At 42.5% G+C, this 27,927-nt stretch overlaps 1 protein-coding gene across 9 annotated transcripts in view; it reads left to right on the plus strand.

Moving 5' to 3' along the window:
* ZNF462 (zinc finger protein 462) overlaps window positions 1-24,420 on the plus strand; it is a 110,762-nt gene extending 86,342 nt beyond the window's left edge. For 8 of the 9 annotated variants that reach the window (XM_050948151.1, XM_050948152.1, XM_050948153.1 and 5 more), the window contains 5 exons: window positions 1,863-1,999; window positions 8,046-8,269; window positions 13,911-14,043; window positions 20,082-20,196; window positions 21,836-24,420. In XM_050948151.1, the coding sequence (XP_050804108.1) occupies window positions 1,863-1,999; window positions 8,046-8,269; window positions 13,911-14,043; window positions 20,082-20,196; window positions 21,836-22,037 (811 nt within the window). In that variant the 3' untranslated portion in view covers window positions 22,038-24,420. Of the gene's footprint in view, window positions 1-1,862; window positions 2,000-8,045; window positions 8,270-13,910; window positions 14,070-20,081; window positions 20,197-21,835 lie in introns of those variants that run through there. The other variant, XM_050948156.1, reaches the window with a different exon arrangement.
* Window positions 24,421-27,927: the final 3,507 nt, after the last annotated feature.

Here is a 27,927-nt window from a genome sequence, read left to right on the forward strand (position 1 = left end):
GGTTCCTGAGATGGTTGACTGGAGCTGGAGAGAAACATAACAATGGTTGATTAGGGAGAAATACATGAGACCTGCCTTTCCAGATCAGACCAGGGTTAATCTAATCCAATTTCCTGTCTCTGACAGCATTCACTACTACCTGCTGAAGAGGGAAGGTGCAAGAAATCCCTGCAGTAGGTTGTTACAGAATAGTGTGTCCACAGAGAATGATTCTTCCTGATCATCTGTGGTTAGAAGTTGGTTTATGCCTTGAAGCATGAGGGTTTATGTCCCGTCCAAAAACTCCTGTGTGTGTTTTTGGAGGGCGTTAGAAGCCAGCATGAGATGTGAGAAAGGCAGATATTGTAGTGAAGTAATAGAGTTCCCACTGATTGCCTAAAGGAGTCTTTATCATATAACTTTATAATCTCCTCCTCCCTTTTTCTCCATCTAGTTCAGATGGCAGAAGTGAAACACATACCCAAAAGTGTGTGACGGTATATTTGAATATTTCATGAAATCGGTTAAACACCCCAAAATAAAAACTCAGTTATTTCCATGTATATCCAGTTCCAGGGTTTTAGACTGTTGTTCATCACTTACCATTATTATTATTATTACTCCTTTCTCCAACCAATAACACTGGACAAAACAATACTGTTTTAAATCAACATATAATTAAATATGTTGACACTTGTGACATGGAAGTTTGCGTTCCTTAATGCAGTCTTTCTAGCCAGTCGGTCCCCAGTCTGTAACAGTGCATGGGATTCTTCTGTCCTAAGTGCAGGACTCTGCACTTGTCCTTGTTGAACCTCATCAGGTTTCTTTTTGCCCAATCCTCTAATTTGTCTAGGTCCCTCTGTATCCTGTCCCTACCCTCCAGCTTATCTACCACTCCTCCCTGTTTAGTGTCATCTGCAAACTTGTTGAAGGTGCAGTCCGCGCCATCCTCCAGATCATTAATGAAGATATTGAACAAAACTGGCCCCAGGACTGGCCCTAGAGCACTCTGCTTGATACCAGCTGCCAACTAGACATGGAACCATTGATCACTACCCACTGAGCCCAGTGATCTAGCCAGCTTTCTATCCACCTTATAGTCCAAAGGTCCTTATATCAAGCCAACAGGGACTGTAAATTCCTTAGTGAAGAGTTAAGCAGCTTGCTGCATTTACAGGCTCCACCACTCCTTAATCCAAAATTATTGAACCACTCAAGTTTACTAACCCCTCCTCCACAGCTGGCCTTGTAGCCACATAGGACATAGTTAACTTCTTAGGTATGAGTGTGCAGTGTATCTGTCTTCTACATGTGCAGCTAGTAGTATAACATGCTGCAAAACACTTATTGCTAACTAAAGTCTATTTATATAGCAAATCTGGAGCATAGTGTTTCAGCTGGTTTTGAGTTAGGCCCACAAAAGAAAGGTGGCGAGAATGTTTCTGCTGTCAGAGTGACATTTATCTTTAGGCTTGTGATGCCAGAACAGTTCAAGGAATTTTGCTCAAATTTTCCAAACATGTTTTTGCCTCTGGCAGAGCCCAGGCATGGAAGTTTTCAGCCCAAAGACCTCTTTTGAGCATGTGGAATGGAAATTTTTTCGCTGCATTAACTGTAGCCCCGTGATCAGTGCAACTACTGTAATAGAATATTTTGTCAGAGTATGTGATGGCTATGTAAGAGTAAATCCTGCAAATACATACGCACATGTGTTACTCGTATGAGGAATCCTGCTGAAGTATCATGTGGCTTTACACAGACAGGAGTAAGTCCATCTGTAGCACTTTAAGTAATATTTCAGTGATAGAGCTGTGATATTTGAAGTGTGTAGACCTATGAAATACTGAATTTTATCTCTTCTGCTTCTCCTTACTTTATAGATCTGCTTTTACTATGCATGTGGAAGCCGGCCATTCAGCAGTTCCTGAGGAAGGACCCAAAGACCTTCGCTGTCCTCTTTGCCTGTACCACACCAAATACAAACGTAACATGATTGACCACATAGTCCTGCACAGAGGTAAGACATCCCTTGTAGTATTTGTGTCTGACAAAGAAAACTTTGAACAATACCTGTTTATTTCAGGCCCATGAAATGAAGTGAGCTTTAAAGTGTTGAGTAGCCCAGAAGCCTTTGCACATATTTTTAGTGATGCATTTTTTTTCTTTTCTATGAAGTACAAAGAATTAGACCAAAGTGAATAGAGGGCAGATTTGAAATTGCTGTTTAGAATTTCCACCAGAAATGTTTACAATCATTTGACATCTGGTTAGCGTGTGTTATGCTTCTCCTATCACTCTGGGGGGGAGGATAGCACTCTGCTGAACCAGAAACGTGTTCACCATATATATGTATTTCTAATGAGCCCATTATCTAAAAATCGCTGTTCTGTGTACATTGCTAAAGGATGGATCTATTCCATCTGCACAGTCCTCTACCCTGGACACCCTAGAAGATCCCATTAAGACTTAAAATATCTCTTCACCACACCTGCATCAATTATTCTTAGGAGCAAAAATGGCCAAAACTTTTAAAAACAATTAAGAGCTGATTTAGAGATTATGCTACTCTATTAACCAGAGACTTGAAAGTTCAGAAGAGACAGCTGTTTGGACACTCTGGGCTGGGATTCCTGCTGGAAGTAATCACACTTGATGCTTATAGATGGTCTGTTGGCTGCCTAAATCCAAACCCATGGGTTGGGATGGCACCCTGCCTACTCGCGGGTCAAGCAGAATCTCGCAGTACGACACTGATGCTGAGCAAATATGGGTTTCAAATGCCATCTTTTCCTGGAGGAGATTCTTCTCGTGTAGCAGCCCTGTCACACCATGCACTTCTCTATATTCTGGGCTGCTTGAGGTTTAGAAAGGCTCCAAACAATGAAGTAGATTGAGTTGATAAGTACTTCCGGCTGTTGGAAAGACTGTGTTGAAGGGGCATCTGGAAAGATTAAAAAGCATGTGATAGAGCAGACGTGGGCAAACTATGGCCCGTGGGACCATCCTGCCTGGTCCCTGAGCTCCCTGCTGGAAAGCCTAGTCCCCGGCACCTCCCTCGCTGTTCCCCCTCCCCGACAGCTATGCTGCCCCCGTGCTCTGGCCCGCCGCTCCCACTGGGCAGTGTGGGGAGTGCAGCTGGTTCTGGCCGGGTTTCACGGCTGCAAGCTCCTGCTGCTGGTAAAGGGGCGGGGAGCGGGGGGTCCTGGAGGGCAGTCAGGGAGGAGAGGGTGGTTGGATGGGGTGGAGGTTCTGGGGGGATAGTCAGGGGAGATGATCAGGGGATGGGGAACAGGGAGGGTTGGAAGTGGGAATCCTGGGAGGGCGTGGGGAGGCTTGTCGAGGTGTGTGTGTGGATATGGATTGGGAGGGCAGTTAGGCAACAGGGAGTGGGGAGGGCGGATAAGGGGTAGGATCCTGGGGGGCAGTTAGGGGTGGGAGATCTTGGGAGGGGGTGGTCAGGGGATGAGGAGCACAGGGCGGGTGTGTGGATAGAGGTTGGGGCAGTTGGGACAGGGAGCAGAGGGGTTGGATAGGGGGCAATCATCCCGGGAGGGGGTGGTCTGGGGACAAGGAGCAGGGAGGTTGGATGGGTTGGGGGTTTTGAGGGGGGCAGTCAAGGTGTGGGGGCTGAGCTGTTTGGGGAGGCACAGCCTTCCCTACCCAGCCCTCCATACAGTTGTGCAACCCCGATGTGGCTGTCAGGCCAAAAAGTTTGCCCACCCCTGTGATAGAGCCAGCTTAGGGAGGCAGTGGCCCTTGGTGCTGAGCTCATCCTCCAAAGGTGTTATGCACTAGACAGCCCAGGTCTGTTGATCTGCAGGATCTGTCTTCTATGGCTTTTGAGGAGGTGGGTTAGGTGTATTTGGGCTGTTAGAGGCATCAGTGAGGAATGTGTTTATCGGCACTTCTGGGGTATTGATTGGCTCGGAAGAGTTCACTAGGTATAGTTTGTGCGAGTTGTTTTATAATTTGTGCGAGTTGTTGTTGTCATTACTTGTGTTACCACACATAGGCGCCCTAGTGAGGTTGTTCTCTGTCTTGTGTTTGTATCTGGACTGTGTGATTAAGCACAACTTTTAAAGTGTGAATTAACAAGCGTAGATAAGAGAATGGGTTGCAGTGCCCTAGACCTGGTTGGAAAACTTGCACTAATGCAAGATTTTTGAGGAAAACTGCAAATGTTCAAAAATCTTTGTTAGCACTTTACATGTTCAAAGCACTGTGCAGACATTAACGAGTTGATCCTCACAACACCCCAAAGGAACAGGCAGATAACTATTCTGTGAAACTGTGGGTCAGTTCCTTTGCACCACTGCAGCGACGTTGCAATGCTCCAGCCACACAGAGCAGCCGTGAACCCCTGGCTTGGTGAGTCTTCAGGTAGAGCAGAGCTTCCTGAGTGGCAGCTGTGAAGCATCTCTCTGCCCAGGTGCCAGAACAGTCCCCTAAGAGTTATTAGTGGCTGCAAATAATCGAGACCAGACCATGTGCTAGATGGGACTGTGTGTGCGCTTTAGTACATTTACGCTCCTTGCTGAGCTGCACTTCTGTTTCTGTTTTCCAACAGGCTCTATAAGATAGAGCATCTTTCATCTCAGTTCTAATCTGGCCCTGTGAAAAGAGACATATGTTTGTCTTTTAATTTTATCCAATTTATCCAGTGCTCCTGTTGTAGATCTCTAGACATACAAAATAAAAACCTGAAGACACAGACCAAATAAATGAACTGAACACTACTGAAAGACCCTTCCAAAAAAAGGAAAAAAGCATCCAAACTTAATTAAGTTCTTCTACCCTCTCCAGGTCCCCATCCTCCTTAGGCAAAGCTTCATTGTAAATAGGCTTTAAGTACGTTGTTGCAGAGAATCCTACAAAAAGGCCCTATTACACCATTCAGGCAGCGTAAAGAGGCCTTAGTGTCAGTGAGAATTGGGCCTGGGAAGAGTTAGATGATGTCCACTTTCAAGGGCCTACGAAGAGCGGTTCTTGCATACACATAGCACTCAAACTCTATAGAAAAGCCAGGTCAATACCCGAACCATCCATCCAAGCCCTTCTTCCTGATGAACATGGAACCAGATCATGTATGACACTAATTATGGCGGCCTCAGTAGAGCAGTCGAGGGATTAATGTACATGGGCACTGAAATACCTTTGCATCTTGAGAGCTGGACAGAAGTGAGGCATGGGGTGGCTGCCCTGCTGCAGTCTATTCTGAAGCCATTCCGGAGATGGAAAGAGGGCCTTGGTGTCAGGCTGTCTGTCCAGGCACTAATTTTGCAGGGGCGTGAGGGTAAGTAATGGGTGCTGTGCATAAAAACAGTGGAGCTTTGCTAATTTACACCAGCTGAGGATCTGATCCATTATGTTGACTGGTGCCCTTTCTCCCTCCTCAACGGAAAGCTAGTTACAAGTGTCCAACCTTGTACGGGCCAGTTCTCACTGTGACGTTCGGGTCTTTGTCACGTGGCACTGAGGGATGAAAACACACTGTAAATACTGTTTCTGTTGAGATGATGTCCAGAGGCCCCGATCAGAATGAGAGGTCCCTGATTTCACAGGATGTGGCTGACACTTGATAGCACATCACCTTCTCTTTAACCACAGTTAATGGGTGGTGATCAAAGTTGACCATTCATTGGGTTCAAGCCATTATCAGCTAGAGCATGGAATGGTTTGTTAGAGAACTTTAAGCAAGGAGTATGTTTCCCATTAAAAGTTATGGGCGCAGGATGTTGTTAGTCTGCCTCTGAGAGCCTTCTGCCATGTGTCACCTACTCAGCTCAATCAGTTACACATCATCAGTGTGGTTTAACTTCCCTTTTATGGGCACAGAGGAGCGGTGATTCTGTGCCCTTTCCTCGTCTGAAGGGGGAGGGAATTTATAGGACCAGAGCCTGCATTGCAGGCATACAGTGGAGAGGAGACTTTTGAGTCATTCTTGGGCTTCATGGCAGTCCGATTTGGAGAGCCCTTGGAAGTTCTGTAACTGGAACTGGGGAACTCCAGATCTGTGCCCAGATCAGCCATTAGCCTTTAATTTAGTCCAGACGATGCAGTTACATTTTACGGGCCATTCTCTGATGTGCTTTCCTATTCAGCATATGATGAAAGGCTCTGATATTTTTCCAGTGCTGAAAGCAGCTTTAAAGCCAGATGCCTTGGTTCCACAAGTCCAAATGCACTGAACTCAGAGGGAGCCTTCTAAAATAGCTTTCCTGTGCCCCCAGAGGTCACAACTTTAAATCCTGTTCTCTTGTAGCCTCCCCACCACCACCACTGGGTTTTTTCTTCCCCTGAAAAGCCGTGAGTTGACATTTGTACAGAGGGAACAACTGTCACCAGTACAGGGGCAAATTTTACTTCTTCTGAGCCTTTAGCACGAATAGCTTTGGGGGAAATTCCACTTTTTGGAGTGATGTGAGGAGAAGGAAATATTTTGAATTTTATTTATTTATTTATTTAGTATTTTATTTATTTATTGGTTTAATAAACCGATGATTGAAGGAGCTGAGGGGTTTGGAATATTTAAATATTTGAAAAATAGATTAATTGGCAAAGGGTGCATATGAAATAGTCAGAGATGCATGATAAATGCATTTATTATATGCATATCATTCCTGTATGTGTGTGTGTGTTTGGAGGAGGGAGAGGATGTCTAGGAATTCTGTGAGTACAATAAATTACTAGAAACCAGGATTACTTTAGTTTCTCCAACTGGGAGGCAAGAGACCCCACGTTTCCACTTAACAAAGAAACTGATACATTAGTCTGGATCCACCTCTTGTATGGCAGAGCTCCGTTGAAATTCAGGGAGCTGCACCAGTTTATATCAGCTGAGAATCGGACCTACTTCTTTAAAATAAATCATTAGTGATTCGCTATGTTAGAAGCATTGAACTGCCTCTTAACCTGCAGTCCTTAAGGAATAACAGTCTTAAATTCCTGTGCCCTAGTTCAAAAGGTCAGTTAAGTAAGGAACACCTATTGAATGGGGGATTGGCCCTGGTGTGCGCACAATACTCAGTGGCCCATAGTGGATGAAGGAACCAAATTGCAGGATTCTAGCTCAGTGGAAACATGGAAAACTTCTTGTCGGTCACGCTGTTATATGAGTGTGATTGTGTGTTACATACAATATATACACCTGTCTGTGTGTGAGTAATATTAAAATTCAGTAGAATAATTTTTCACTATATATTTAAACTAAAACCTGAAATGTATATTAACACATTGGGCAGGTTGGCATGAAAAACTGAATTGGTAGAATTGAGCACATGGGTGGGAAATGAAAATGGGCGTTAATCCCTAGTCTTACAGTCACAGTATTTAAAAGCTAATCTGTACAGCATTTATTACAGTGGAGTCCTGGTATGTGACTAGGTTACTACAGTAATATTTAAAGGCTCTTACAGAATCATAGAATATCAGGGTTGGAAGGGACCTCAGGAGGTCATCTAGTCCAACCCTCTGCTCAAAGCAGGGCTAATCCCCAACTAAATCACCCCAGCCAGGGCTTTGTCAGGCCTGACCTTAAAAACCTCTAAGGAAAGAGATTCCACCACCTCCCTAGGTAACCCATTCCAGTGCTTCACCACCCTCCTAGTGAAAAAGTGTTTCCTGATATCCAGTCTAAACCTCCCCTTGCTATGCTGAGCTCAGCCATCATCAGAAAGACTCACCATCCTGTCAACTGTATCCTACCCACCAATTCCCAGACTCTGCAGCCCTGACTCCTGGCTGCACCGCTTCCTCTCTTCCTTCCCTTTCTCCCACCTAATTAGTGATAGTTTTCAGGATGACCTCTGCATTCACCGTCTTGAAGAGGATTGACCCTACCTTTGTGGAGGGAATGTAGCTGCATTTCTTTGGTCAGTCCAGTTTAGCTCCCCTGCCATCTTATCCCACCCTCAAGAAAATGTTTCAAACTATTTGCTGGTAAATGGATTGTATACGTACATAGCAAATCTTGTTTCTTGGGGGGGAAAGAGGGGGAAGGCTGTTGATACAGTGCTGACTTTTTAAAAATGAAAATGCTCTTCTCAACACATTTATCTCAACAGAAGAGCGAGTTGTTCCTATTGAAGTCTGCCGATCCAAACTGTCAAAATACTTGCAGGGAGTAGTTTTCCGCTGTGATAAGTGTACCTTCACCTGCTCCAGTGATGAGAGCTTACAGCAGCACATAGAGAAGCACAATGAACTGAAACCTTACAAATGCCAACTGTGCTACTATGAGACCAAACACACGGAGGAGCTGGACGCTCATCTTCGAGATGAGCATAAAGTAAGTTCTTAGTAGGATTTTCTTTGGGACTATGTACACATTGCAAGTGGTAAGTTGACTTGACTTTTAGTGAAGGTAAGTGATTCAAGATTTGGAAATGACCCCAGTATGGAATAATTTTTTTGTGAAATTCCTATTTTCCAAAATCTTGTTTGTTTGCAGGGCTTTTTCCTGAATTTTGAGTACCTCTCCTGAGCCATTCAGATACCTGAATGTGTAGGTGGAGAATTTACCTTTTTTTAATAGTTATGAAGCAACAGTTAAGGCAGTATGATCCAGTCCCATAAAAGTTGGGAGATTTCAAAAGTTGAAATTGCTCTGGCAATAAATAACATCAACAACATGGCACATAGTACATATTTTAATAACCGTGTAATACATTTTGGTTTACACTTAAGGAAAAGATAAATAAAAAATACATCATGTATATATCATGCTAAGTTAAGGGTGTTTTGGCCATATTAATTTTTAGAATTACCTGACGGTGTGTGTGACCCCAAACCATTGAAGTCATTAAGTATATGTTGAGTAATATCAGTTGGTTTTGGATCAGACCCTATAATTCTAACTCAAGATGTTCTTGTGTGGGATGATCCTCTCCAGGATAGAGGCTTTGCATTGCTTCAGCTCAGAATTTTATGAATACATATTTTTTGTCAGAGTTTATAGGGAGATAATCATTTAATTCCTGTTAACAGGGGCTAAGCAGCTAAGTCCTCATGCTGGAAATTTACTCCCAGTACTTTTGCTAAACAAACCAAAAATGTTATTGACAATGAGCGTCAAAAGTGTCAGCAGAATCTGTTTTGGCCTAAAAGTTATTCCACAGCATTTTAAAAACTAGCTCTGTGAACTGCAGTGTGTTTACTTTCCGTATGTCAGCTTATTAACAATTGGCATGCTTCTCTGATAGTCAGGAACAGAGGACGGAAGAGGATAATGTAAGGGCCGGATCAAATGATAAACAGTCACATAAAAAAGAATCTGGCACATCAGAAAAGGGCAGACAAATAAACAGGGACAAGTTTTTAAAGTGCTTGTACACAAATGCTAGAAGTCTAAGTAATAAGATGGGTGAACTAGAGTGCCTTGTGATAAAGGAGGATATTGATACAATAGGCATCGCAGAAACCTGGTAGACTGAGAGCAATCAATGGGACACAATCATTCCGGAGTACAAAATATATCAGAAGGACAGAACAGGTCGTGTAGGGGGAGGAGTGGCACTATATGTGAAAGAAAATGTAGATTCAAATGAAGTAAAAATCTTAAGCGAATCCACGTGTTCCATAGAATCGCTATGGATAGAAATTTCATGCTCTTATAAAAATATAACATTAGGGATCTATTATCGACCACCTGACCAGGACAGTAATAGTGATGATGAAATGCTAAGGGAAATTAGAGAGGCTATCAAAATTAAGAACCCAATAATAGTGGGGGATTTCAATTATCCCCATATTGACTGGGAACATTTCACTTCAGGACGAAATGCAGAGATAAAATTTCTCGGTACTTTAAATGACTGCTTCATGGAGCAGCTGGTACGGGAACCCAGAAGGGGAGAGGCAAATCTAGATTTAATCCTGAGTGGAGCTCAGGAGCTGGTCCAAGAGGTAACTATAGCAGGACCGCTTGGAAATAGTGACCATAATACAATAGCATTCAGCATCCCTGTGGGGGAAAGAGCACCTCAACAGCCCAACACTGTGGCATTTAATTTCAAAAGAGGGAACTATGCAAAAATGAGGGGGTTAGTTAAACAAAAGTTAAAAGGTACAGTGACTAAAGTGAAATCCCTGCAAGTTGCTTGGGCCCTTTTTAAAGACACCATAATAGAGGTCCGACTTCAATGTATACCCTAAATTAAGAAACACAGTAAAAGAACTAAAAAAGAGCCACCGTGGCTTAATAACCATGTAAAAGAAGCAGTGAGAGATAAAAAGACTTCCTTTAAAAAGTGGAAGTCAAATCCCGGCAAGGTAAATAGAAAGGCGCATAAACACTGCCAAATAACGTGTAAAAATGTAATAAGAAAAGCCAAAGAGGAGTTTGAAGAACAGCTAGCCAAAAACTCAAAAGGTAATAAAATGTTTTTTAAGTACATCGGAAGCAGGAAGCCTGCTAAACAACCAGTGGGGCCCCTTGACGATCGAGATACAAAAGGAGCGCTTAAAGACGATAAAGTCATTGTGGAGAAACTAAATGGATTCTTTGCTTCAGTCTTCATGGCTGAGGATGTTAGGGAGATTTCCAAACCTGAGCCGGCTTTTGTAGGTGACAAATCTGAGGAACTGTCACAGATTGAAGTGTCACTAGAGGAGGTTTTGGAATTAATTGATAAAATCAACAGTAACAAGTCACCGGGACCAGATGGCATTCACCCAAGAGTTCTGAAAGAACTCAAATGTGAAGTTGCGGAACTATTAACTAAGGTTTGTAACCTGTCCTTTAAATCGGCTTCGGTACCCAATGACTGGAAGTTAGCTAATGTAACGCCAATATTGAAAAAGGGCTCTAGAGGTGATCCCAGCAATTACAGACCGGTAAGTCTAATGTCAGTACCAGGCAAATTAGTCGAAACAATAGTTAAGAATAAAATTGTCAGACACATAGAAAAACATAAACTGTTGAGCAATAGTCAACATGGTTTCTGTAAAGGGAAATCATGTCTTACTAATCTATTAGAGTTCTTTGGAGGGGTCAACAACCATGTGGACAATGGGGATCCAGTGGACATAGTGTACTTAGATTTCCAGAAAGCCTTTGACAAGGTCCCTCATCAAAGGCTCTTATGTAAATTAAGCTGTCATGGGATAAGAGGGAAGGTCCTTTCATGGATTGAGAACTGGTTAAAAGACAGGGAACAAAAGGTAGGAATTAATGGTAAATTCTCAGAATGGAGAGGGGTAACTAGTGGTCTTCCCCAAGGGTCATTCCTAGGACCAATTCTATTCAATTTATTCATAAATGATCTGGAGAAAGGGGTAAACAGTGAGGTGGCCAAGTTTGCAGATGATACTAAACTACTCAAGATAGTTAAGACCAAAGCAGATTGTGAAGAACTTCAAAAAGATCTCACAAAACTAAGTGATTGGGCAACAAAATTGCAAATGAAATTTAATGTGGATAAATGTAAAGTAATGCACATTGGAAAAAATAACCCCAACTATACATACAATATGATGGGGGCTAATTTAGCTACAACGAGTCAGGAAAAAGATCTTGGCGTCATCGTGGATAGTTCTCTGAAGATGTCCACGCAGTGCGCAGAGGTGGTCAAAAAAGCAAACAGGATGTTTGGAATCATTAGAAAGGGGATAGAGAATAAGACTGAGAATATATTATTGCCCTTATATAAATCCATGGTATGCCCACATCTTGAATACTGTGTACAGATGTGGTCTCCTCACCTCAAAAAAGATATTCTAGCACTAGAAAAGGTTCAGAAAAGGGCAACTAAAATGATTAGGGGTTTGGAGAGGGTCCCATATGAGGAAAGATTAAAGAGGCTAGGACTCTTCAGCTTGGAAAAGAGGAGACTAAGAGGGGGGTATGATAGAGATATATAAAATCATGAGTAATGTGGAGAAAGTGGATAAGGAAAAGTTGTTTACTTATTCCCATAATACAAGAACTAGGGGTCACCAAATGAAATTAATAGGCAGCAGGTTTAAAACAAATAAAAGGAAGTTCTTCTTCACACAGCGCACAGTCAGCTTGTGGAGCTCCTTAACTGAGGAGGTTGTGAAGGCTAGGACTATAACAAGGTTTAAAAGGGATCTGGATAAATTCATGGTAGCTAAGTCCATAAATGGCTATTAGCCAGGAAGGGTAAAGAATGGTGTCCCTAGCCTCTGTTCATCAGAGGATGGAGATGGATGGCAGGAGAGAGATCACTTGATCGTTGCCTGTTAGGTTTACTCCCTCTGGGGCACCTGTCATTGGCTACTGTCGGTAGACAGATACTGGGCTAAACGGACCTTGGTCTGACCCGGTACAGCCATTCTTATGTTCTCCTCTTCTCTGTACTGCTGCTTTAGAATCTTTCTACTCGTCTGCAATAGACAATTTTTAGCTCTCCCATTTCCCCCACTGACCACAGCCTGGGTGCTGGGCCAGAATTCACTATTCCTCATGCCTTTTGATGGAATGCTTCATTATGGGAAGATTTTACCCCTGTCCTGGCTCTTTCCAGAGGCATATTCTTGTCTTAGCCTAACTAACACAGCAGTTACCTTGTTCATGCTCTCTCACACTTTTTAAAAATTAGTTATTTCAGACTATTTTGTGCACAGTACTTGTATTTAGCATTGCTCCTTAGTTGTAGGTAAAAAGAGCAGGAGTACTTGTGGCACCTTAGAGACTAATACATTGATTTGGGCATAAGCTTTTGTGGGCTAAAACCCACTTCATCGGATGCATGGAGTGGAAAATACAGTAGGAAGATGTGTATATATTAACAGAGAACATGAAAAAATGGGTGTTGCCATACCAACTCTAACAAGACTAATTGATTAAGGTGGACTATTATCAGCAGGAGAAAAAAACCTTTTATTAGTTGCAGGTGCTACTGTCATGCTATTGTGATTGTTGTCATTTCCCTATGGGAAAGCGCTTCACTTTGTAAAAGTTTCTCAGATGTAAAGTGGCTTGCGCTTTAAATTCATTCCAAATCTCCTCCCAGAAAACAGTCATGTCAAGCTGTTACTTCATCCAAGGTGCTGCAGGAAATGTGTCAGTGCTGGATCAGAGCCTTGGCATAATGCTGGTGCGACTGGAGGTGCTGTCATTTCAGATCAATCTGAATCCAAAGTCATGATCACTAGTGGTCATTAAAAATCCCAGGGCACTGTTCACAGAAAAACTATTAACCCCAGTGTCCTGGTCGCATTTCATCTTGGGTAATTGTATTCTGCGCCTCTGTTGTAAACCTTTGTCCACTGTTTCAGTCAGATACACGCGTTCTTCACTTCCCATCCTAAGCTGTTATGTAGTGTTGCTGTGAGCTGTTAAATAGCTGGCGCATTTCACCTAAGGGTTAGCTGAATTTGACTGCTGGGTGAAATGTTCCCTTTACAGTTTGTAAATCAGTTTGTGAAGCACTTAGCAACCCTTTGTAATGAAAATTAATCTGTTATTAATGAGTGAAAATGTGCTCACTCGTACAGCAGACATGTATAGTTCAAGGACCCATCTCTCCATGCATTAAACTGAATGAATCATTCCCAAAGGATTCCGCTGCACTAGCGTGGTGCTATATTAATATACCACATAAGATTAGTAATCCCCTGCAATGATAATGACTATAGAATGCTTAGGGGTTAATAGTGATGCCTGTATTATTATTATTATTAATAAAGTTTAAAACCTGCACATAGGGGAAAAACAAGGGAGATTCCTCAGCTGACAAGAGGGTTGCAAGGTGAAGCATGGAGAAATACTGTATAAAGAAACATAAGTGAAACAATTAGAGGAGTGTCTAATTGTGTTTCAAGGGAATGGGTATGAACTTAACAGAGTGGTGGTAAAAATGGCCTCTGGCAAATTTTACTCATCGGTCATTACTCTGCAAATAGAGATGTGTTTTTTTTTTTAATAGACATGAATATTAATTAATATTTATATTGTTTCTTTTAAGGTGAGTCGTAATTTTGAGCTGGTTGGGCGGGTTAACTTGGATCAGCTGGAACAAATGAAAGGGAAAACCGAGAGCTCCAGCAGCGATGAGGAGGAAAAGGAAGAGGAGATGAGCCCCAAGACTGAAGAGAGAGGTCAATGTTGCTTCCTTTTCTCCCAGGTTGGGCATAGGAATGTCTCTGACAGCCCCATAGAACAAGAGGAGCCATTGACTCAACAACAGATTTTTCAGGAACCATGGACAGGATGCATGTTGAGAAAAAGCTGATCACATCTAGGCAACTGCGGTCTTTTGTACCTGTCAGTACATTGTTTTGTAGCATGGTAGTCCAGAGGGCTATCAAATCTGTTTGTTGGTAACCCATATGCAACCTTGCTGTTCCGGGTTAATCCTGTGTGATATCAGAGTTAGTGGAGAAATGTGTTTTGGGCCATCGTAGTTCTGCTGGTTTTCTCTTCTTTAGCTTTTCGTCCTCCCCCTCCTTTATGCGTGACTCCCCTTTTTAGGTTCACGCTGGCTGGCAGCTGTGAAGCAAGAATAACAAAGTGCTCCATCTTGGAAGCACATTACCTGTTAAGCAACATACTTAAGGATGCGTCTAACCTTTAGGATGTGAGTACTCCCATTAGTTGCAATCAGACAATTCACTTGCTTAAAGCTGGGCGCTTGGTTAAGTGCGTGGCTGAATCAGGGCCCGAATCATCTGTCAATTTCAGATTACAAGGACTGCGCAGTTAGAGCTAGGCAGCCTGAAACTGAGATTTTTCATATTTTCTGCCAGTGAAATTGACAAAACCTTTCCCAGAAGGGGTGCCAAGGCTGTACACACTCAGCCTCTTCTCTCTCTGCCCCAGCTTGGAGTCTGGAGTCGCTGAGTACCCCAATTCCCTGCTTCTCTAGCTCCAGGGGCTGGAGGAGAAGACAAATGTCCCAGGTCTCTGCCTCTTGGACAAGCAAGTTAGAAGGCTCTTATCAGTTCCACAAATGAAATTCGCAAGAGCCTTCTTGGCAGGCAGGCAGAAAAATCCATATCAATTCTCCCAAAACGGAATTGTTCTCAACCCTTCCTCTGAAAATTCTCACTGTTTTGATGCTTCATCCTGGTTTGGGACAATTATTTTTTTCAAAAATATGAAATTTTTTTTGGGAAGTGATTTTCCATTTTCTGGCCAGCTCTTCTGTGCAGTCCTAGTGTGTTTTACTCAGTAGCACACTCTGTTCATAAAGCGCTTATCAGAAGGAGAATGGCATTATTATTTTCTGCAGCTGCTGATCCTGGTAAAATTAGTAGGGGAAGGAATACGAAAGAGAAATCTTCTATCCATAATACTTGACTTTTTCCTTTAATATTGCTAAGTTGATTTAGTGCTTATGTAATTTCCAGACCGATAGCCCCAGGAACTGAAGTACTCTCTGTATTCTCAGAACCTACCCTATATTGCGAAATTCTATCAACCAGACATAGTATGGTGGCCACCGCTAGCCAGGGTTCATTTTGAACTAATGACTCTCAAAGGTGAATCCCATTACCAGTTTCCTGTGCCGTCCAGCTCCCACGTCCCATCATGCTACTGACTGGCAGGTTACCAGTTTCTCTACACATCCAGCTAAAGGAATGTTGTAAACTTTTTTTTTGTGAACTTAAAAAGAATTCAAAATTGCATTCAAAAACAATTTCAGAAGGGAAAATACCCATCTCCTTGAAGTTTTTTAAACGCATTGCTGTTGTCTCACAGGCAGTGTATAAAACAGAATTTGAGTTTAGGTTATGTCTTTCATTCCACTGAAATCTCAACATGTTAGCTATTTCAGTGTCATGGCACAATCAGTAGTTAGGACATTGCTTCTTAACAGTTTCTTGTGCTCAGCTATAACTCATCCAGAGCTTTTTTTCAGTGGGGGCAGAGCCATCCCTAGGGGACAGCAAATCGGGCAACTGCTCTGGGCCCCACGCTTGAGGGGGGCCCATGGGCTAGCGCAATTAGCTGGCCCCTCATGGGCAGCGAGTGAACTGCTGGTCAGAGGAGACTACCCCAGCCCCGCCCCTTCCACCCGAGGGAGAGCAAGCGCGTGGTGCTGCCGTAGCCTCCCCATCCCCAAGAAGGCAGTCAGCGTGGCCTAGCGGCAATGCCGAAGCGGGGCCCTGGGGGGCAGAGTGTGGGCGGGCCAGGCCGACTGTTTGTGGAGGCACCGCCTCCCCTACCCACTTCCAGTGCGGTTGGTCCCAGAAGTGACATTACTTCAGGCCTGGACCCCGCACCCCCCTAGGGATGGCCCTGAATGAGGGGGAGGAGTGTTGGATAAGAAACTACATAGCTCTTATCGAAAAAAATTTCCATGAGATCTTTGTTGGTGGCCCTAGAGAAATTAAAAAAATCAGCAGAAGGGATGTCTTTTTCACAAATACTCAGAAGTATGGCATCTGTAAAGGTGCAGCATCCCAGGTAAAAGTGTAAGTTAGTGTCAATATAATTAGTCCTGTCAGTTCAACAGTGGGTTTTGAACCTAGGAGCTGCAGTGCTGAAAGTATCAGCCTATACTGCTTTAGCTAGAGGACCGTGACTTGCAGCTGCAGCAGACCTATTAACTTCTTATGTAGACCAGCACAGTAGAACATTTATTTTAACTTGTTGTCAGGATACTTAAATCTCTGGATGTTTTTTGTTATGCAAATACAAGATTTGAACTTTCTGGATTGGGGTTTTATCAGGGACAGTAGAAATATCTACATTTCCCAAAGACAGTGGTTATAACATGGGGAGTATTTCACCATTTTACATATATTTTTTTCACTTGCAGCTGGGTCTCTGCATCTGTGAGTGGCTAAAAATAATCCATGTTTGATCAAACAATGGGTCCAAAAATCATACTTTTTTGAGGATTTTATTTACCTACCATTCTCCGCTCATTCCTCTTTAGGAAATGACCTCTCTTCTCTCCCTTTTAGCTAGTATCAGCTGCAGTAGTATCCATGTAATACCTGACATGGTACATACATCATCTGTTAGAGACACTGTGGGTAAAATTTTCAAAAGTGCCTTTGTCCCATTTTCAAAATAACATTAGGCACTTTAAAAGTCCAAGTTCCATTGACTTTCAATGAGACTTAGTCTCCTATGTCACTAGGGCATTTTTGAAATTTTTACTCTACATCTTGTGCCAGGGACTGGACTTTAGATAAGAGACCTCTTTCAACTATAAGTACCATGGATGAAATTTTGCTCCCTGTTATGTTCAAAACACACAGAGAAAGAAGTTAGAAAAAACCATAAGTGTTCTTGCTGGAAGTTTGTCGTATAACACTACTTTTATTTCTTAGAATTCAGGACAGTTACACACAAGAACTCAAAAACAGAGAGAGAGAAAACAGGCTGCTCCCTAAAATAAAGAGGTACAACTCTCCCCATCTTAGGCTAGGTCTACACTGGGGAGGAGTCGACCTAAGATACGCAACTTCAGCCATGCCAATAGCGTAGCTGAAGTCAGCGTATCTTAGGTCGATATATCTGGCTGTGAGGACGGTGGCAAGTCGACCGCTTCCGCATCTTGCCGTGGTGGAGTTTCAGAGTCGATGGCAGAGCGATTGGGGATCGATTTTATCGCGTCTACACTAGATGCGATAAATCAATCCCCAATAGATTGATCACTACCTGCCAATCCCATTACTGTAGCCTGGCTGTCTGTAGACTGGCTGCTGTTAGGCCCAAATCTCATGCTTCCCTATAAAGCCCTCCTAGCCTGCAAGGAGGACCAGGAAAATCTGCTAAAATTTGAAGTGACAGTTTGTTGTTTTACCCCAGTTTTCAATACACCACAGCGCCCCACTGAGGTCAGTGACTCGCCATGGGCTAGGTAGTGACTTGGCCTACAAGTCAGCATGAGGGAGTAAGAATCCCTGTCACATCCTTATGTGGGCTACTGGAACCACAGAAACCACGCAGGCAGGAGTAAGCAAAGCTGTTTAACCACATATTGCTCCCTGGAGAAGATGGGTGAAGGGTGGCAAGGAATGAATGGAGCCCAGGTGCAACATCTCAGCACAGATAAGCTGTTGTGTGCGGGGCGGTTGGGGGGGGGGGGAAAATAACTTAGCATAGGAAAGCAGAAAATTAACCCCTCCCCCTCGGAGCAATGGCGGGGAGGGAGGAGGGCTGATGTTCCTTTCCTGGGATGCTTCTGGGACAGAGCAGTGACTGTACACCCCTTGCTAGAAGCAGTGTCCTAGATGCACAGTCTGCCCCTGTGAACTTCTGTCCTTTAATCTTAGAACTCAGATCATGAAATGATTCATGCAGTAGCAAACAAGCAATGTATGCCCACAAAATAACACGCCGTCAAAGGCAGTCAGGTGTCTCATGTGTACAAAACATCCTTTTTCCTTTGGGACCATGGCATATACCCAGCTTGGTAGATCTGAGGTGACCTTGCTGCTTTCAGCTTGATTTGTAATTCAGGGAGCCATCCACACTCAGAGACCTTAAAGCCAAACTGACCAGAAAGTCATGGGGAGTGGGAAGAGGAGAACATGATCTGTTCGGAAAGGCTGGAGGAGTTCCTAGGCTAACGCTCATTAATGTTAATGGAAATTACAAGTCTAAATCCCCCCTCATGCATTTGAACAAAATGCATTTGTCTGCACCTCCTCTGCACAGACCCAGAATAAATTTCCCATTGGCTACTGTACCCTAGGTACATTCTTGCACAGAAGAGCAGCTATTGCCTCCAAAACTTCTTACCCTCAGTAGGTGGTAGACTAATCCTGGTGCAGAGATGAGGTTTGATAGTGGTGCTTATAAATTTGCCCCACACACTTAAGTGTGTATGACCAAGCTTAGGGGCCAGAGCTTCAGCTGGTGTAAACTGGCCTGGTACCATTGACTCCATGCTGATTCACATCAGCTGAGGATCTGGCCCCAAGGAAGTTAGTCATATAATGAAGTGCTGCATCCTGTGAAATCTGAAGCCAGTTCTCCTTCAAGGGGAAAAGGATAAAAGCTGTGTAAAGGAACATTCCCTCTACAATGTAAACAACTAATGAAGGTTACAAACTCGTCGCAACACACATCTGTACAAAACACGCACACACAGAATAGGAGTGAGTGTGTGGGTAATTTTAAGTCATAGCTTGAATTTAAATGGACTCAATTTTAAAGTGAAGAAACCAGACGAGCAGAGATCAAAACGGAATGAAGCAAAATCCCTTTTCTTTCATTATGTAGTTGGGGAGGAGTCAGAAAGGCATTCTGTTGATTTCTTGCTCAAGATAATCCCTGCTAAGGAATTAATGCTCTGAACAGATGGTGCTGTCTCATTTCCAGTGAAAAGAATGAACCGAGATAGTCCATGCAATTATTTTTAATGGCTTGTGTGGCTATCTTAATTTGTGAGTGAAGGTTTCATCTTTTGTTAAAGATGGCTCCATTCATGAAGGGCTTTGGTTTCAGACGTGCTGAGTATCTGCAGCCTCCCCGACTTCAGGTGAAGTTGTAGGTGCTTGTTGCTTCTGCAGATCAGGGCAGTGGCATTTTGTGTAAAAGACTAGAATGGGAGAAAACATCTATCCAGTTAACAGGTTTCAGGGGTAGTCGTGTTAGTCTGTATCAGCAAAAAAACTGAGGAGTCCTTGTGGCATCTTAGAGACTAACAAATTTATCTGGGCATAAGCTCTCGTGAGCTAGAATTGTATCAGGTATTGCTTTACACATGAGATATACATGGGCATGAGGGACTCGTACATGGGGTTCAGATGCCTACTGTAATGAGACTACATAGCCCAAAATTTGCTTTGTGACTGAAAATATATTTAGACCTGTATTTATTTGCTTTCTTACAAGCTGTTTCTACATTAAGCTTCCCTCATAACATTGATTTTGAACTCTGAGGGAGGTACACATGTTCTCTAGCCACTGAAATATGGAGAAAGGGGATGTACCTGTGAGTGGCAAACTTCATCACATCAGTTTGCAGAGATGTTTTGAAGATGGGGAGCAGGAATCTTGAGCTGCAAAGTGTGTGCTGAGAGTTTGATCCAGATTTTTCGAAAGGATTCCCCTCCACACACACACCCCCTTTCAGAAGGATAGTGGAGGAGACCGCATTAGCTTATCATAATTTTCCATTCTGGCCATAACATTGTTGACTCTGAATGACATTTCTTTTACTCTTTCCCAGATTCCATGATGTTCTCTGACAGTGGCGCTCCTGAGAAGCGTTTTCCATGTGAGTTTTGTGGGAGGTCATTTACAGAGGGCTCTGAGTGGGAACGGCACGTGCTGAGACATGGCATGTAAGTTTGTTTACAGACTACTTTTCAGCACAGCTGAAGGCAACAGTAGATTTTTGTTCCTCCCCCCCAAGCCTAGTAAAGGCAAACACAGAGAGGTGAACAGATAATTCTAACAAGTCACCATAGGAGTCATTGTGTGAAATTCTGTGGTCTGTGATATATGAAGGTCGAACTAGACGATCATAATGGTCCCTTCTGGGCTTAACATTTACGTATCTAGTGAACCCATAATTCCAAGGTGGCTGTGGTACTCAAAATGGGTCAGAACCAAACCTCAGTCTAACTCTCTTGATTGGGGGGTTGGGGTGGCTGGATTCAAACCCCAGAAGTGAGTGTGTTTCCTTGTGACTCCAGGCCTGGATCAGATTCCAGACTGGAAGGAACCTCTCTTCGCGATGTGGCCCAAGATGGCAGAAGTCTCTCAAGCACAGCGCATCTTCAGAAATGTACATCCATTTGGTTCAGAATTGTATGTGAACAGCTCCAGGAATACAGAGCCATCTAATCCAAACTTGAATCATGGGACCAGATTGGCCTTAAACCAGACCTCAGAATCCAATGCTAAAAGTCAGCCTAATCTGAACATCACTTCATTGACCTAATGAAGCTGGATACTACTGTTGCCATTTTCAAGCTCATAGGCCAGCATCGTGTGTGTGTGTGTACCGGGGTATCTGGGGATGCTGGAAGGGATACTTGGGGGGTGTGTACTCGTAGGGTATTTGGGGGATGCTTGCAGGGATACTCACAGGAGGTGAGAGGCAGTGTCGCTCCCTGTCATGGAGGCAGGGTGGCTGGTGCAAGCCCAGGATGCAGTGACAGCCATCAGTCAGCGCCTCCTTGAGGGGCCCCTTTGCCCCAGGGCTGAGGGCCTGGGGTGGATGGAATCCAGCAGCTGTGGCTGCAGGGAAATGGACCAGTTGGGGCTATTTCTGAGCTGCAGTGACTGCTCTGCAAAAATCCTTTTGCCTGTTATTTGAAAAATCTGCCTAGACGTATGATAACCCTACTTTTGGGGATAACAAACTTCAGTTTTCTTACCCTTTATCTTGTCTATTTAGATAGTCAGAGTCTCTGCCCTAAAGTGCTTACCCTGTGTTTGACAGCACCTAGCGCAGTGAGGCATTATAACCGTAATGATGAGTGTACCGAGTTTAAAGACTGCAGCTCATAAGGCACTTCAATGGTTGAAAAGCCATTAGCCTTTTTAGATTGTTCACTCTTCAGGGAAGGACTGTCTTCACACTCACATACCTAGCACACTTTGGGACCAATTCTAATACAAATAATGAGTACAAGGGAAAAGGGGAAGGAAGATGACCTTTCAGTGACCTCTAATGAAAAGGTCAAACATCAAGTTCGGGATTGTTCGTGCCCCTTATGTTCAGCAGCCCATAATGAATAAGTACCAAATGTTGAACTCCGTGAATACACAGAAATTTGTGTTTCATTCTGTCACTTGTCCTGTTGCAAGCGTACATATCACATTAGATGTTAGAGGTTTGACTGGTTGTATTCTCTCTGAAGGTCGTTAGAGGAGAAATGAGTTGTTTTTCCCTGCTGCAGTAAGTAAAGGAGGGCTTTGTTTTCTGGGGGTCTGATCGTAAATTTCTCCACTTTCCGTTGCTCGAATTTCCAGGGCCCTGAATGAAAGTAAGCGAGGGATCAGTGAGGATGAGCAGCCAAAGGAGAACATGGAGGAAAATGTCAAGGTACCCTCAGCAGAAGAAAAGGAAAGCAGTGAGGAAATGGTGGACTTTTCCCACAAGAATGAAACTGCAGTCCTTGGTGTGGCTGCCGATAAATCTCTCCAAGAGAACACAGAGGCCAAAAACGAATAAGCATTTGGTGTGATTTTAATTAACCTACTTGAACAGTGATGAAAGGGGTGGGGGGTGGGCTGAAGAAACAAAGCTGCTTTTAGGACTGAATGATCTATTTTCAAAGCACTGGTACCTGTGTGAGTGTGTGTATATTAAAGTTATTTAAATGATGGAATAAGTGGCTCCATTACATCACTGCATCTTTTCTTCTGGATTTTGACAATGGGAAGTTACATTCATCTTGGACTAACGAAGCAACTTCCCAGGTTCCTACATTACACAATGTGCTTTGCAATGGAGACTTGGATTTTGAGAATGGAAGCATCGTGAGCGTCGAAGAAGGGGGGACAACTTTCTGACGCACAAATTTCAGTGCGTTTTTCTAGTTTTAATACATTACACTTTTCCAGACTGAATGCAACTGCTTTAGAAAAGAAAAGAAAAGAAAGGATAAAAAAAAAAACTGCTTTGCATAAAACAGTCACCTGTTTCTTAGTACCTCAAAATTAACCAAGGGAAATCTCTGCATTTGTCAGTACTACCTGTTGTCGTTGTGGTTAAATGTAGAGACTGTTGGCTGAGATGGTGAATGGAGGAAGAAAAAAAAAGAAGTTTTAAAGAAAGGAAAACAAATTGTGCTTAAAATCCCAGTGTGGGTTTTATTTCTTAAAATACTGTGATTTTTTAATTATTTTAGTAAAAAAAAATACAAAAAAAAAAGAGAGAGAGACTTTAATTCCTAGATAACTGTTTGTGAATTGTCATCCTTTATTCCAGGTAAGCTGTTCGTTAGTATTCAACTATAATTTTAGGGTTTGATAGATTCATGTGACTGATTGTGCGGTTTTATTTGCCACACGTTTGTTTTCTATCTGCCTGAGGTGTTACAAATACAGCACAATTCAGTTTCTCATGTAAAATGATTTCTTTTTCAATGGGGGGGGGTTGGGGGAAAGGAGACTTGTTCTTGCGAACAAATTTTTTTTTAAACATATGGAAATAACAAAGAAGTTTAACTTTTTTTAAAAATTGAAACTAAAGAACCAAACTTACGGCACAGCTATGCAGCTTGCGGACCAGCCACTTAGGTCCTCATAACCGTTCTGTTGCTTGTCAAATTAACATTGATCAGTCTCATGCCAGTAACTTTCCATTACTGTTGGCTGCCTTTTTGTTTGTGGTGTGTGGTTTTTTGTTTTTGTGCAGTGGGGAGGTGGGAGGGGTCTCTGATAACACATGTTTTTGCAAGGGGAGGTGAAATAGTTACATACTACATGGAGCTTGAATCTAACTCGAGTCAAGACGGGAGTTGCTATTTTTCCCTCCTCCTTAGCATGAGGGGAGCAGCATAGAATAAATAGGAATCTTCACCCACGGGGAAGGATCCTGCACTCTTTTTCCCCGTTGGTGCAACACCCACTGAAGTCTATGGGAGTTTAGCCTGAGTAAGGAGTGCAGAATCCAGGCCCATGGTATGTTCTGACCGTGAACAAAAAAGAGTTTCTTTCCAAAAAGTAGAAAGTACTTGACTGAAACCTAGTTTTAGAAATGCATGTGTCTCTTTGTTTGTTTTTTTGTTTTTGGTGGGATGTATTGGGAGGGAGGGGAAAAAACAGGAAGCTGGTTAGAAGACGGCATCCCACAGAGCTTCACATAAAATTGATGGCAAAAATGTTGCATTGTGGAATAAATGCTACTTGAAAAGCATGGTGGTTTTGCTTTTAAGGATTCACCTTCTGGGGGTTTCTTTGGAGGTGGGAGGGAGCATCATGTGGAAAACACAGCAGAGGGACAAGTATAAATACACATTTTGTGTCTGTATTTGTTTTTTAATTGGCCTCATTTCAAATGTATTTAAACAGTTCCATACCTGGATTGGGTGTTTGTAATGGTTACCAAAAACAAAAAAGAAAAAAAAATGAAATAAATGATTGTGACATGCTTTTATCACTACTTTATTTTTCAAATAACATGTAAATATTATAATCCATTGGATTTTGTTTTACTAACCTGTTAATAAAAATATGGGACCATTATCCTTTTAACAAGCCTAGAATGTCATATATTTCTTTCTTCCCCCCCCCCCCAATGTATACCTGATCTATTGTGAACACCACATTTTAGATGCATTATTATGAATTCTGTTAACTGTAATGATGACATAGAATTGAAAATAACATTTTTTTTCATTGTTTAATTTATACAGAGGACTTTTTCAGAGTTTGACAGATGGAAATAAATAGCAAAATGCTAACCCATCGCCTCCAGTACTCAGTATTTCCTGATTTTAAATTACTGCTTACTGATGGGGGAGGCGGAGGATTGTTGCACTGATGGGTTTGGGGGGTTTCTGGTTTTTCTTTTTAAGGCAATGAAAATGAATAAAGACTTTTTAAAAGTGTGTGTGTGTATAGTTCTATCGTAAGTACTTTTAATGGCCCCCATTACTGTAGTATTTGTCCCTTTCCACATCTGAGGATCTCTCTGATGCTTAATTGATTTTGCACTTTACCTTGGGCAAATATGATTTCAGCAAACTGTGGCTGGCATTTTTACTCTTGTATTGCTGCTGAGAATCTGGAAAGGACTTTGTGTTTGTGACTGAGAACCGATACGGAATCTTTTCCTCGGCAACCACAGATATTTTAATGCATTGGAAATACATGGCAAGCGTTCATTTTTCGGGCTTATCCTGCTCCTTCTATAATGCCAGAAGTTCCTTTGATTCATTGGGAGCAGAATTGGGCTGATTGCCTGGGTGGTAAATAGCACCAAAACCAATGGTCAAATCTCATTATATGTACCTTTCTCTTTAGGCATTTATACTACCAAGATCAAAATAATTTGGGGGCTGAAATACATATTCCCTTGAACTACAGAAAACAAAACAGTATGTCTAAGGGTTTCTGTTACTGTCTTTCTAGTTGCTTTTTGGAAACCTCTCATCATTTTATTTATATATATTATTGATTTACAACATTCTGTAAACTCTTTATCTATTCCATCCCAGAGCTAACCTGATTTTGTAAAAGTAATTGTTTAATACTAACAGCATTTACATTGCTAATGTAGTAAGAGGCTGTGGGACAAATTCTAGTCTTGTATTACACTGGTATAAAGCTCCCAGTAAGTTACAATAGTGAACTCCATTGACTTCAGTGGCATGACCCCCGATTCCTACTGCTGGAAATGAGAGAAAAATCTGACCCCTTGAGCTTCTGCTCTGAGTTCTGTGTTTGCACTGGGGAGCAGTGTGTCTCCGAGTTCAACTGGGTCAAGTGCCTGCATTGAATTAAAGCGCAGTTTAGGAAGCGAAGTACAGACAGAACATTCAAGGTCCATCTTTCTTAACTTGGGGGCAATTCAGTGGTTTTCTGGAGAGCAGTCAGCCTCTGAGAACTCATGTGTTTTGTGCTGGTCTTCTGTTCGCTCATGCTGTGTTCTCAAGGACTAGTTCCCTTTCTGCCTTCTCAGGAGATCTGTGTAAGCATTTGTGCCTTTATGTTAACTTACTGCCAATTGACTGCTTTGATTTTGTTCTTTTTGTGCTAACAATTACAATCCGCATCCCCTCCATGCGCTGCTTTCACTGGACTTCTGCCGTTGTAAATCCTAGTGAGTTACATGTACACCAATGTGAAGGGAGATGGTCACCTGGCCCAATACATTTAAGCTCCCTCACTCACTGTCTCATTTATGCAACCTTATCTAAGGAAAGCCAGAGCCACAGGAGCGCGTCATTCAGCCTGGGCATGGAAAATTGAACGTCTGGATCCCACAACTGGTAGGAATACTACGTGGTCATTTGGGGAGATTTAAATACAAACTGAACTCTGTTGGCCCAGCCACAGAAATACTTTTACTGAACACTTGTGGGCTGATGCCATTTCACTTTCTGGTGAGAAAGAGGAAGAGCTATTCTCTCTGCCAGTTGTGTGCATCAAGCTAACTGACAGTGGCTGAGGGAGGGCATGTCAGAATAATGAACTTCAGGAGGTTAAGGTAAGACCTGTTGTGTCAAGGGAAAGTCCCTGGCCCAATGAGAGACAAAGTATTAATAAAATCCTGGTTCTCTGCAAACTCATTAGTTTTTGTGTCACGGTTATTGCTGGCCACGCCCATTGTAACAAGCATCATTACAAGTTGGGTGTTTGTTAGCTTGCATGGTGCTCTGGTCAACAGGCCACAATACTCTAGGGCAGATACGCAGAGCTAGGCACGTGAGCTGCATGTCGCTCTTTGGTGTGTCTCCTGCGGCTCTTTGCAGCACGATATTAAAACACTGAGCGATTTAATTATTAACTAATCTAAGCTATTAATCATCAGGAGGCTTTTACTATGTTATTAACCATTTGTAGTTGATAAAGTAATAATACTTGGTCAGTCATTTTGCTGTGAGAATTTTATTTCCCCGTCATACTGTTTAAATGTGAATATATAGTACTGTAATAAATGAAACAATGAATTCACAGGACTGGCTCTGGGGAATGTTGATCACTAATTTGGCTCCTGAACCACTGAGCTCTGAGTATCACTGCTCTTAAGGTTGATCTTTTGATGCCTTTTCACCTTTCTCTTCCCAAACTACACTCACTCAAGCAGGCGGATCTTCTGAAAAGTGGAAGTGGGATTTAGCAGAAGAATCCAAGGTAGCTGTCCTGGGAGGAAAGGAAGGAAGTACACTTATTTGAATTAACCTGGGTTTTGGATTTAGATGGTGGTTCAGGGCACATCTCATTCTTGATTAGTTTGCGCTTCTGAGATGGAGATATGAGATTGTTACTTTCCTTGTGGAAACAAAGCATAAGAGACTGAAATACAAAAATCAGAATCTGGAACAGTTCAAGCAGAGTGTGAATTACTGTGAGGCCATGCCAGCTAATTCATAGATTTATAAGGGACCATTAGATCATCTAGCCTGACATCCTGTATATTACAGACTATCACCCAGTTACCCTTGCATTAAGTCCAATGACTTCTTTGAAGCATGCCTCCATTCAGATGTATTCTTGCCAACACAGAATGCACATCCAGCCTCATGGCGTTCTCTTCGTATAATCTGAACAAATTTTAAACATGAACATTTTCTCTGCAGGTTTATTTGCTTCATTAACAGATGGGTAACACTGAATATTTTTAGATCTGCAAATTAGCTTCAATGAGAATGAGTTTGTTGTGACAGGCTTGTAGAGGATAGTGAACTGAATCACTTGATTTCATCTTGGACAAAACCTCTTGATTAGCTTTGTCATGAACCACACAATCTTCCTTCCCCTCCCCCACGCCATATATGTTTCAACAACTTGCCTCAAATCAATTGAAATTTGAAGTTTTGCCAACGTTGTTTGTTTTTGCTTAGCTGGTGTTCGCACTTGTTATAGATGGAGGAATCCAGGCCCAAGTTATGTAAAATTTGGATAAAAAAATAACAGGATGCAAGGGAGTTTTCCATAGCGTCATTGATTATGACATTTATTTTTCATTTTAGAACTCTTTTGCTCCTGAAGTACATGGGAATTGCCAGGCTGGATCAGACTCATAGTCCAGCTAGCCCAGGTATCATTTTGTCCCAAGAGAGGCAAGCACCAGTCGCCAGATGCAAGAAACCCTGCAGTGGGCACATGTGGGATAACCTGTCCCCCATGAAAGTATCATCCTACTCCATAATCGTTTAACTGAAGCCCTGGAGCATGAGGTTTCAGATTCCTTGCAATACACACGTCTTTTTTTACCATTAACTACTCAGAATATTCTTGCCTAGTCAAATCTCCCCAAATTCTTGGCCTCAATGATAAAACTTGACAGAAAAATATCGTTCTCGTCTTTTTTTGCCTTTTCGAAATATTTTGCTATTTTGTTCCCCTAAAAGGAAAAATCCTCCTATAACTTAGTTGCATTGTGTCTTTCC

Source organism: Gopherus flavomarginatus, chromosome 3, assembly GCF_025201925.1.
Source record: "Gopherus flavomarginatus isolate rGopFla2 chromosome 3, rGopFla2.mat.asm, whole genome shotgun sequence".
NCBI lineage: Eukaryota > Metazoa > Chordata > Testudines > Testudinidae > Gopherus > Gopherus flavomarginatus.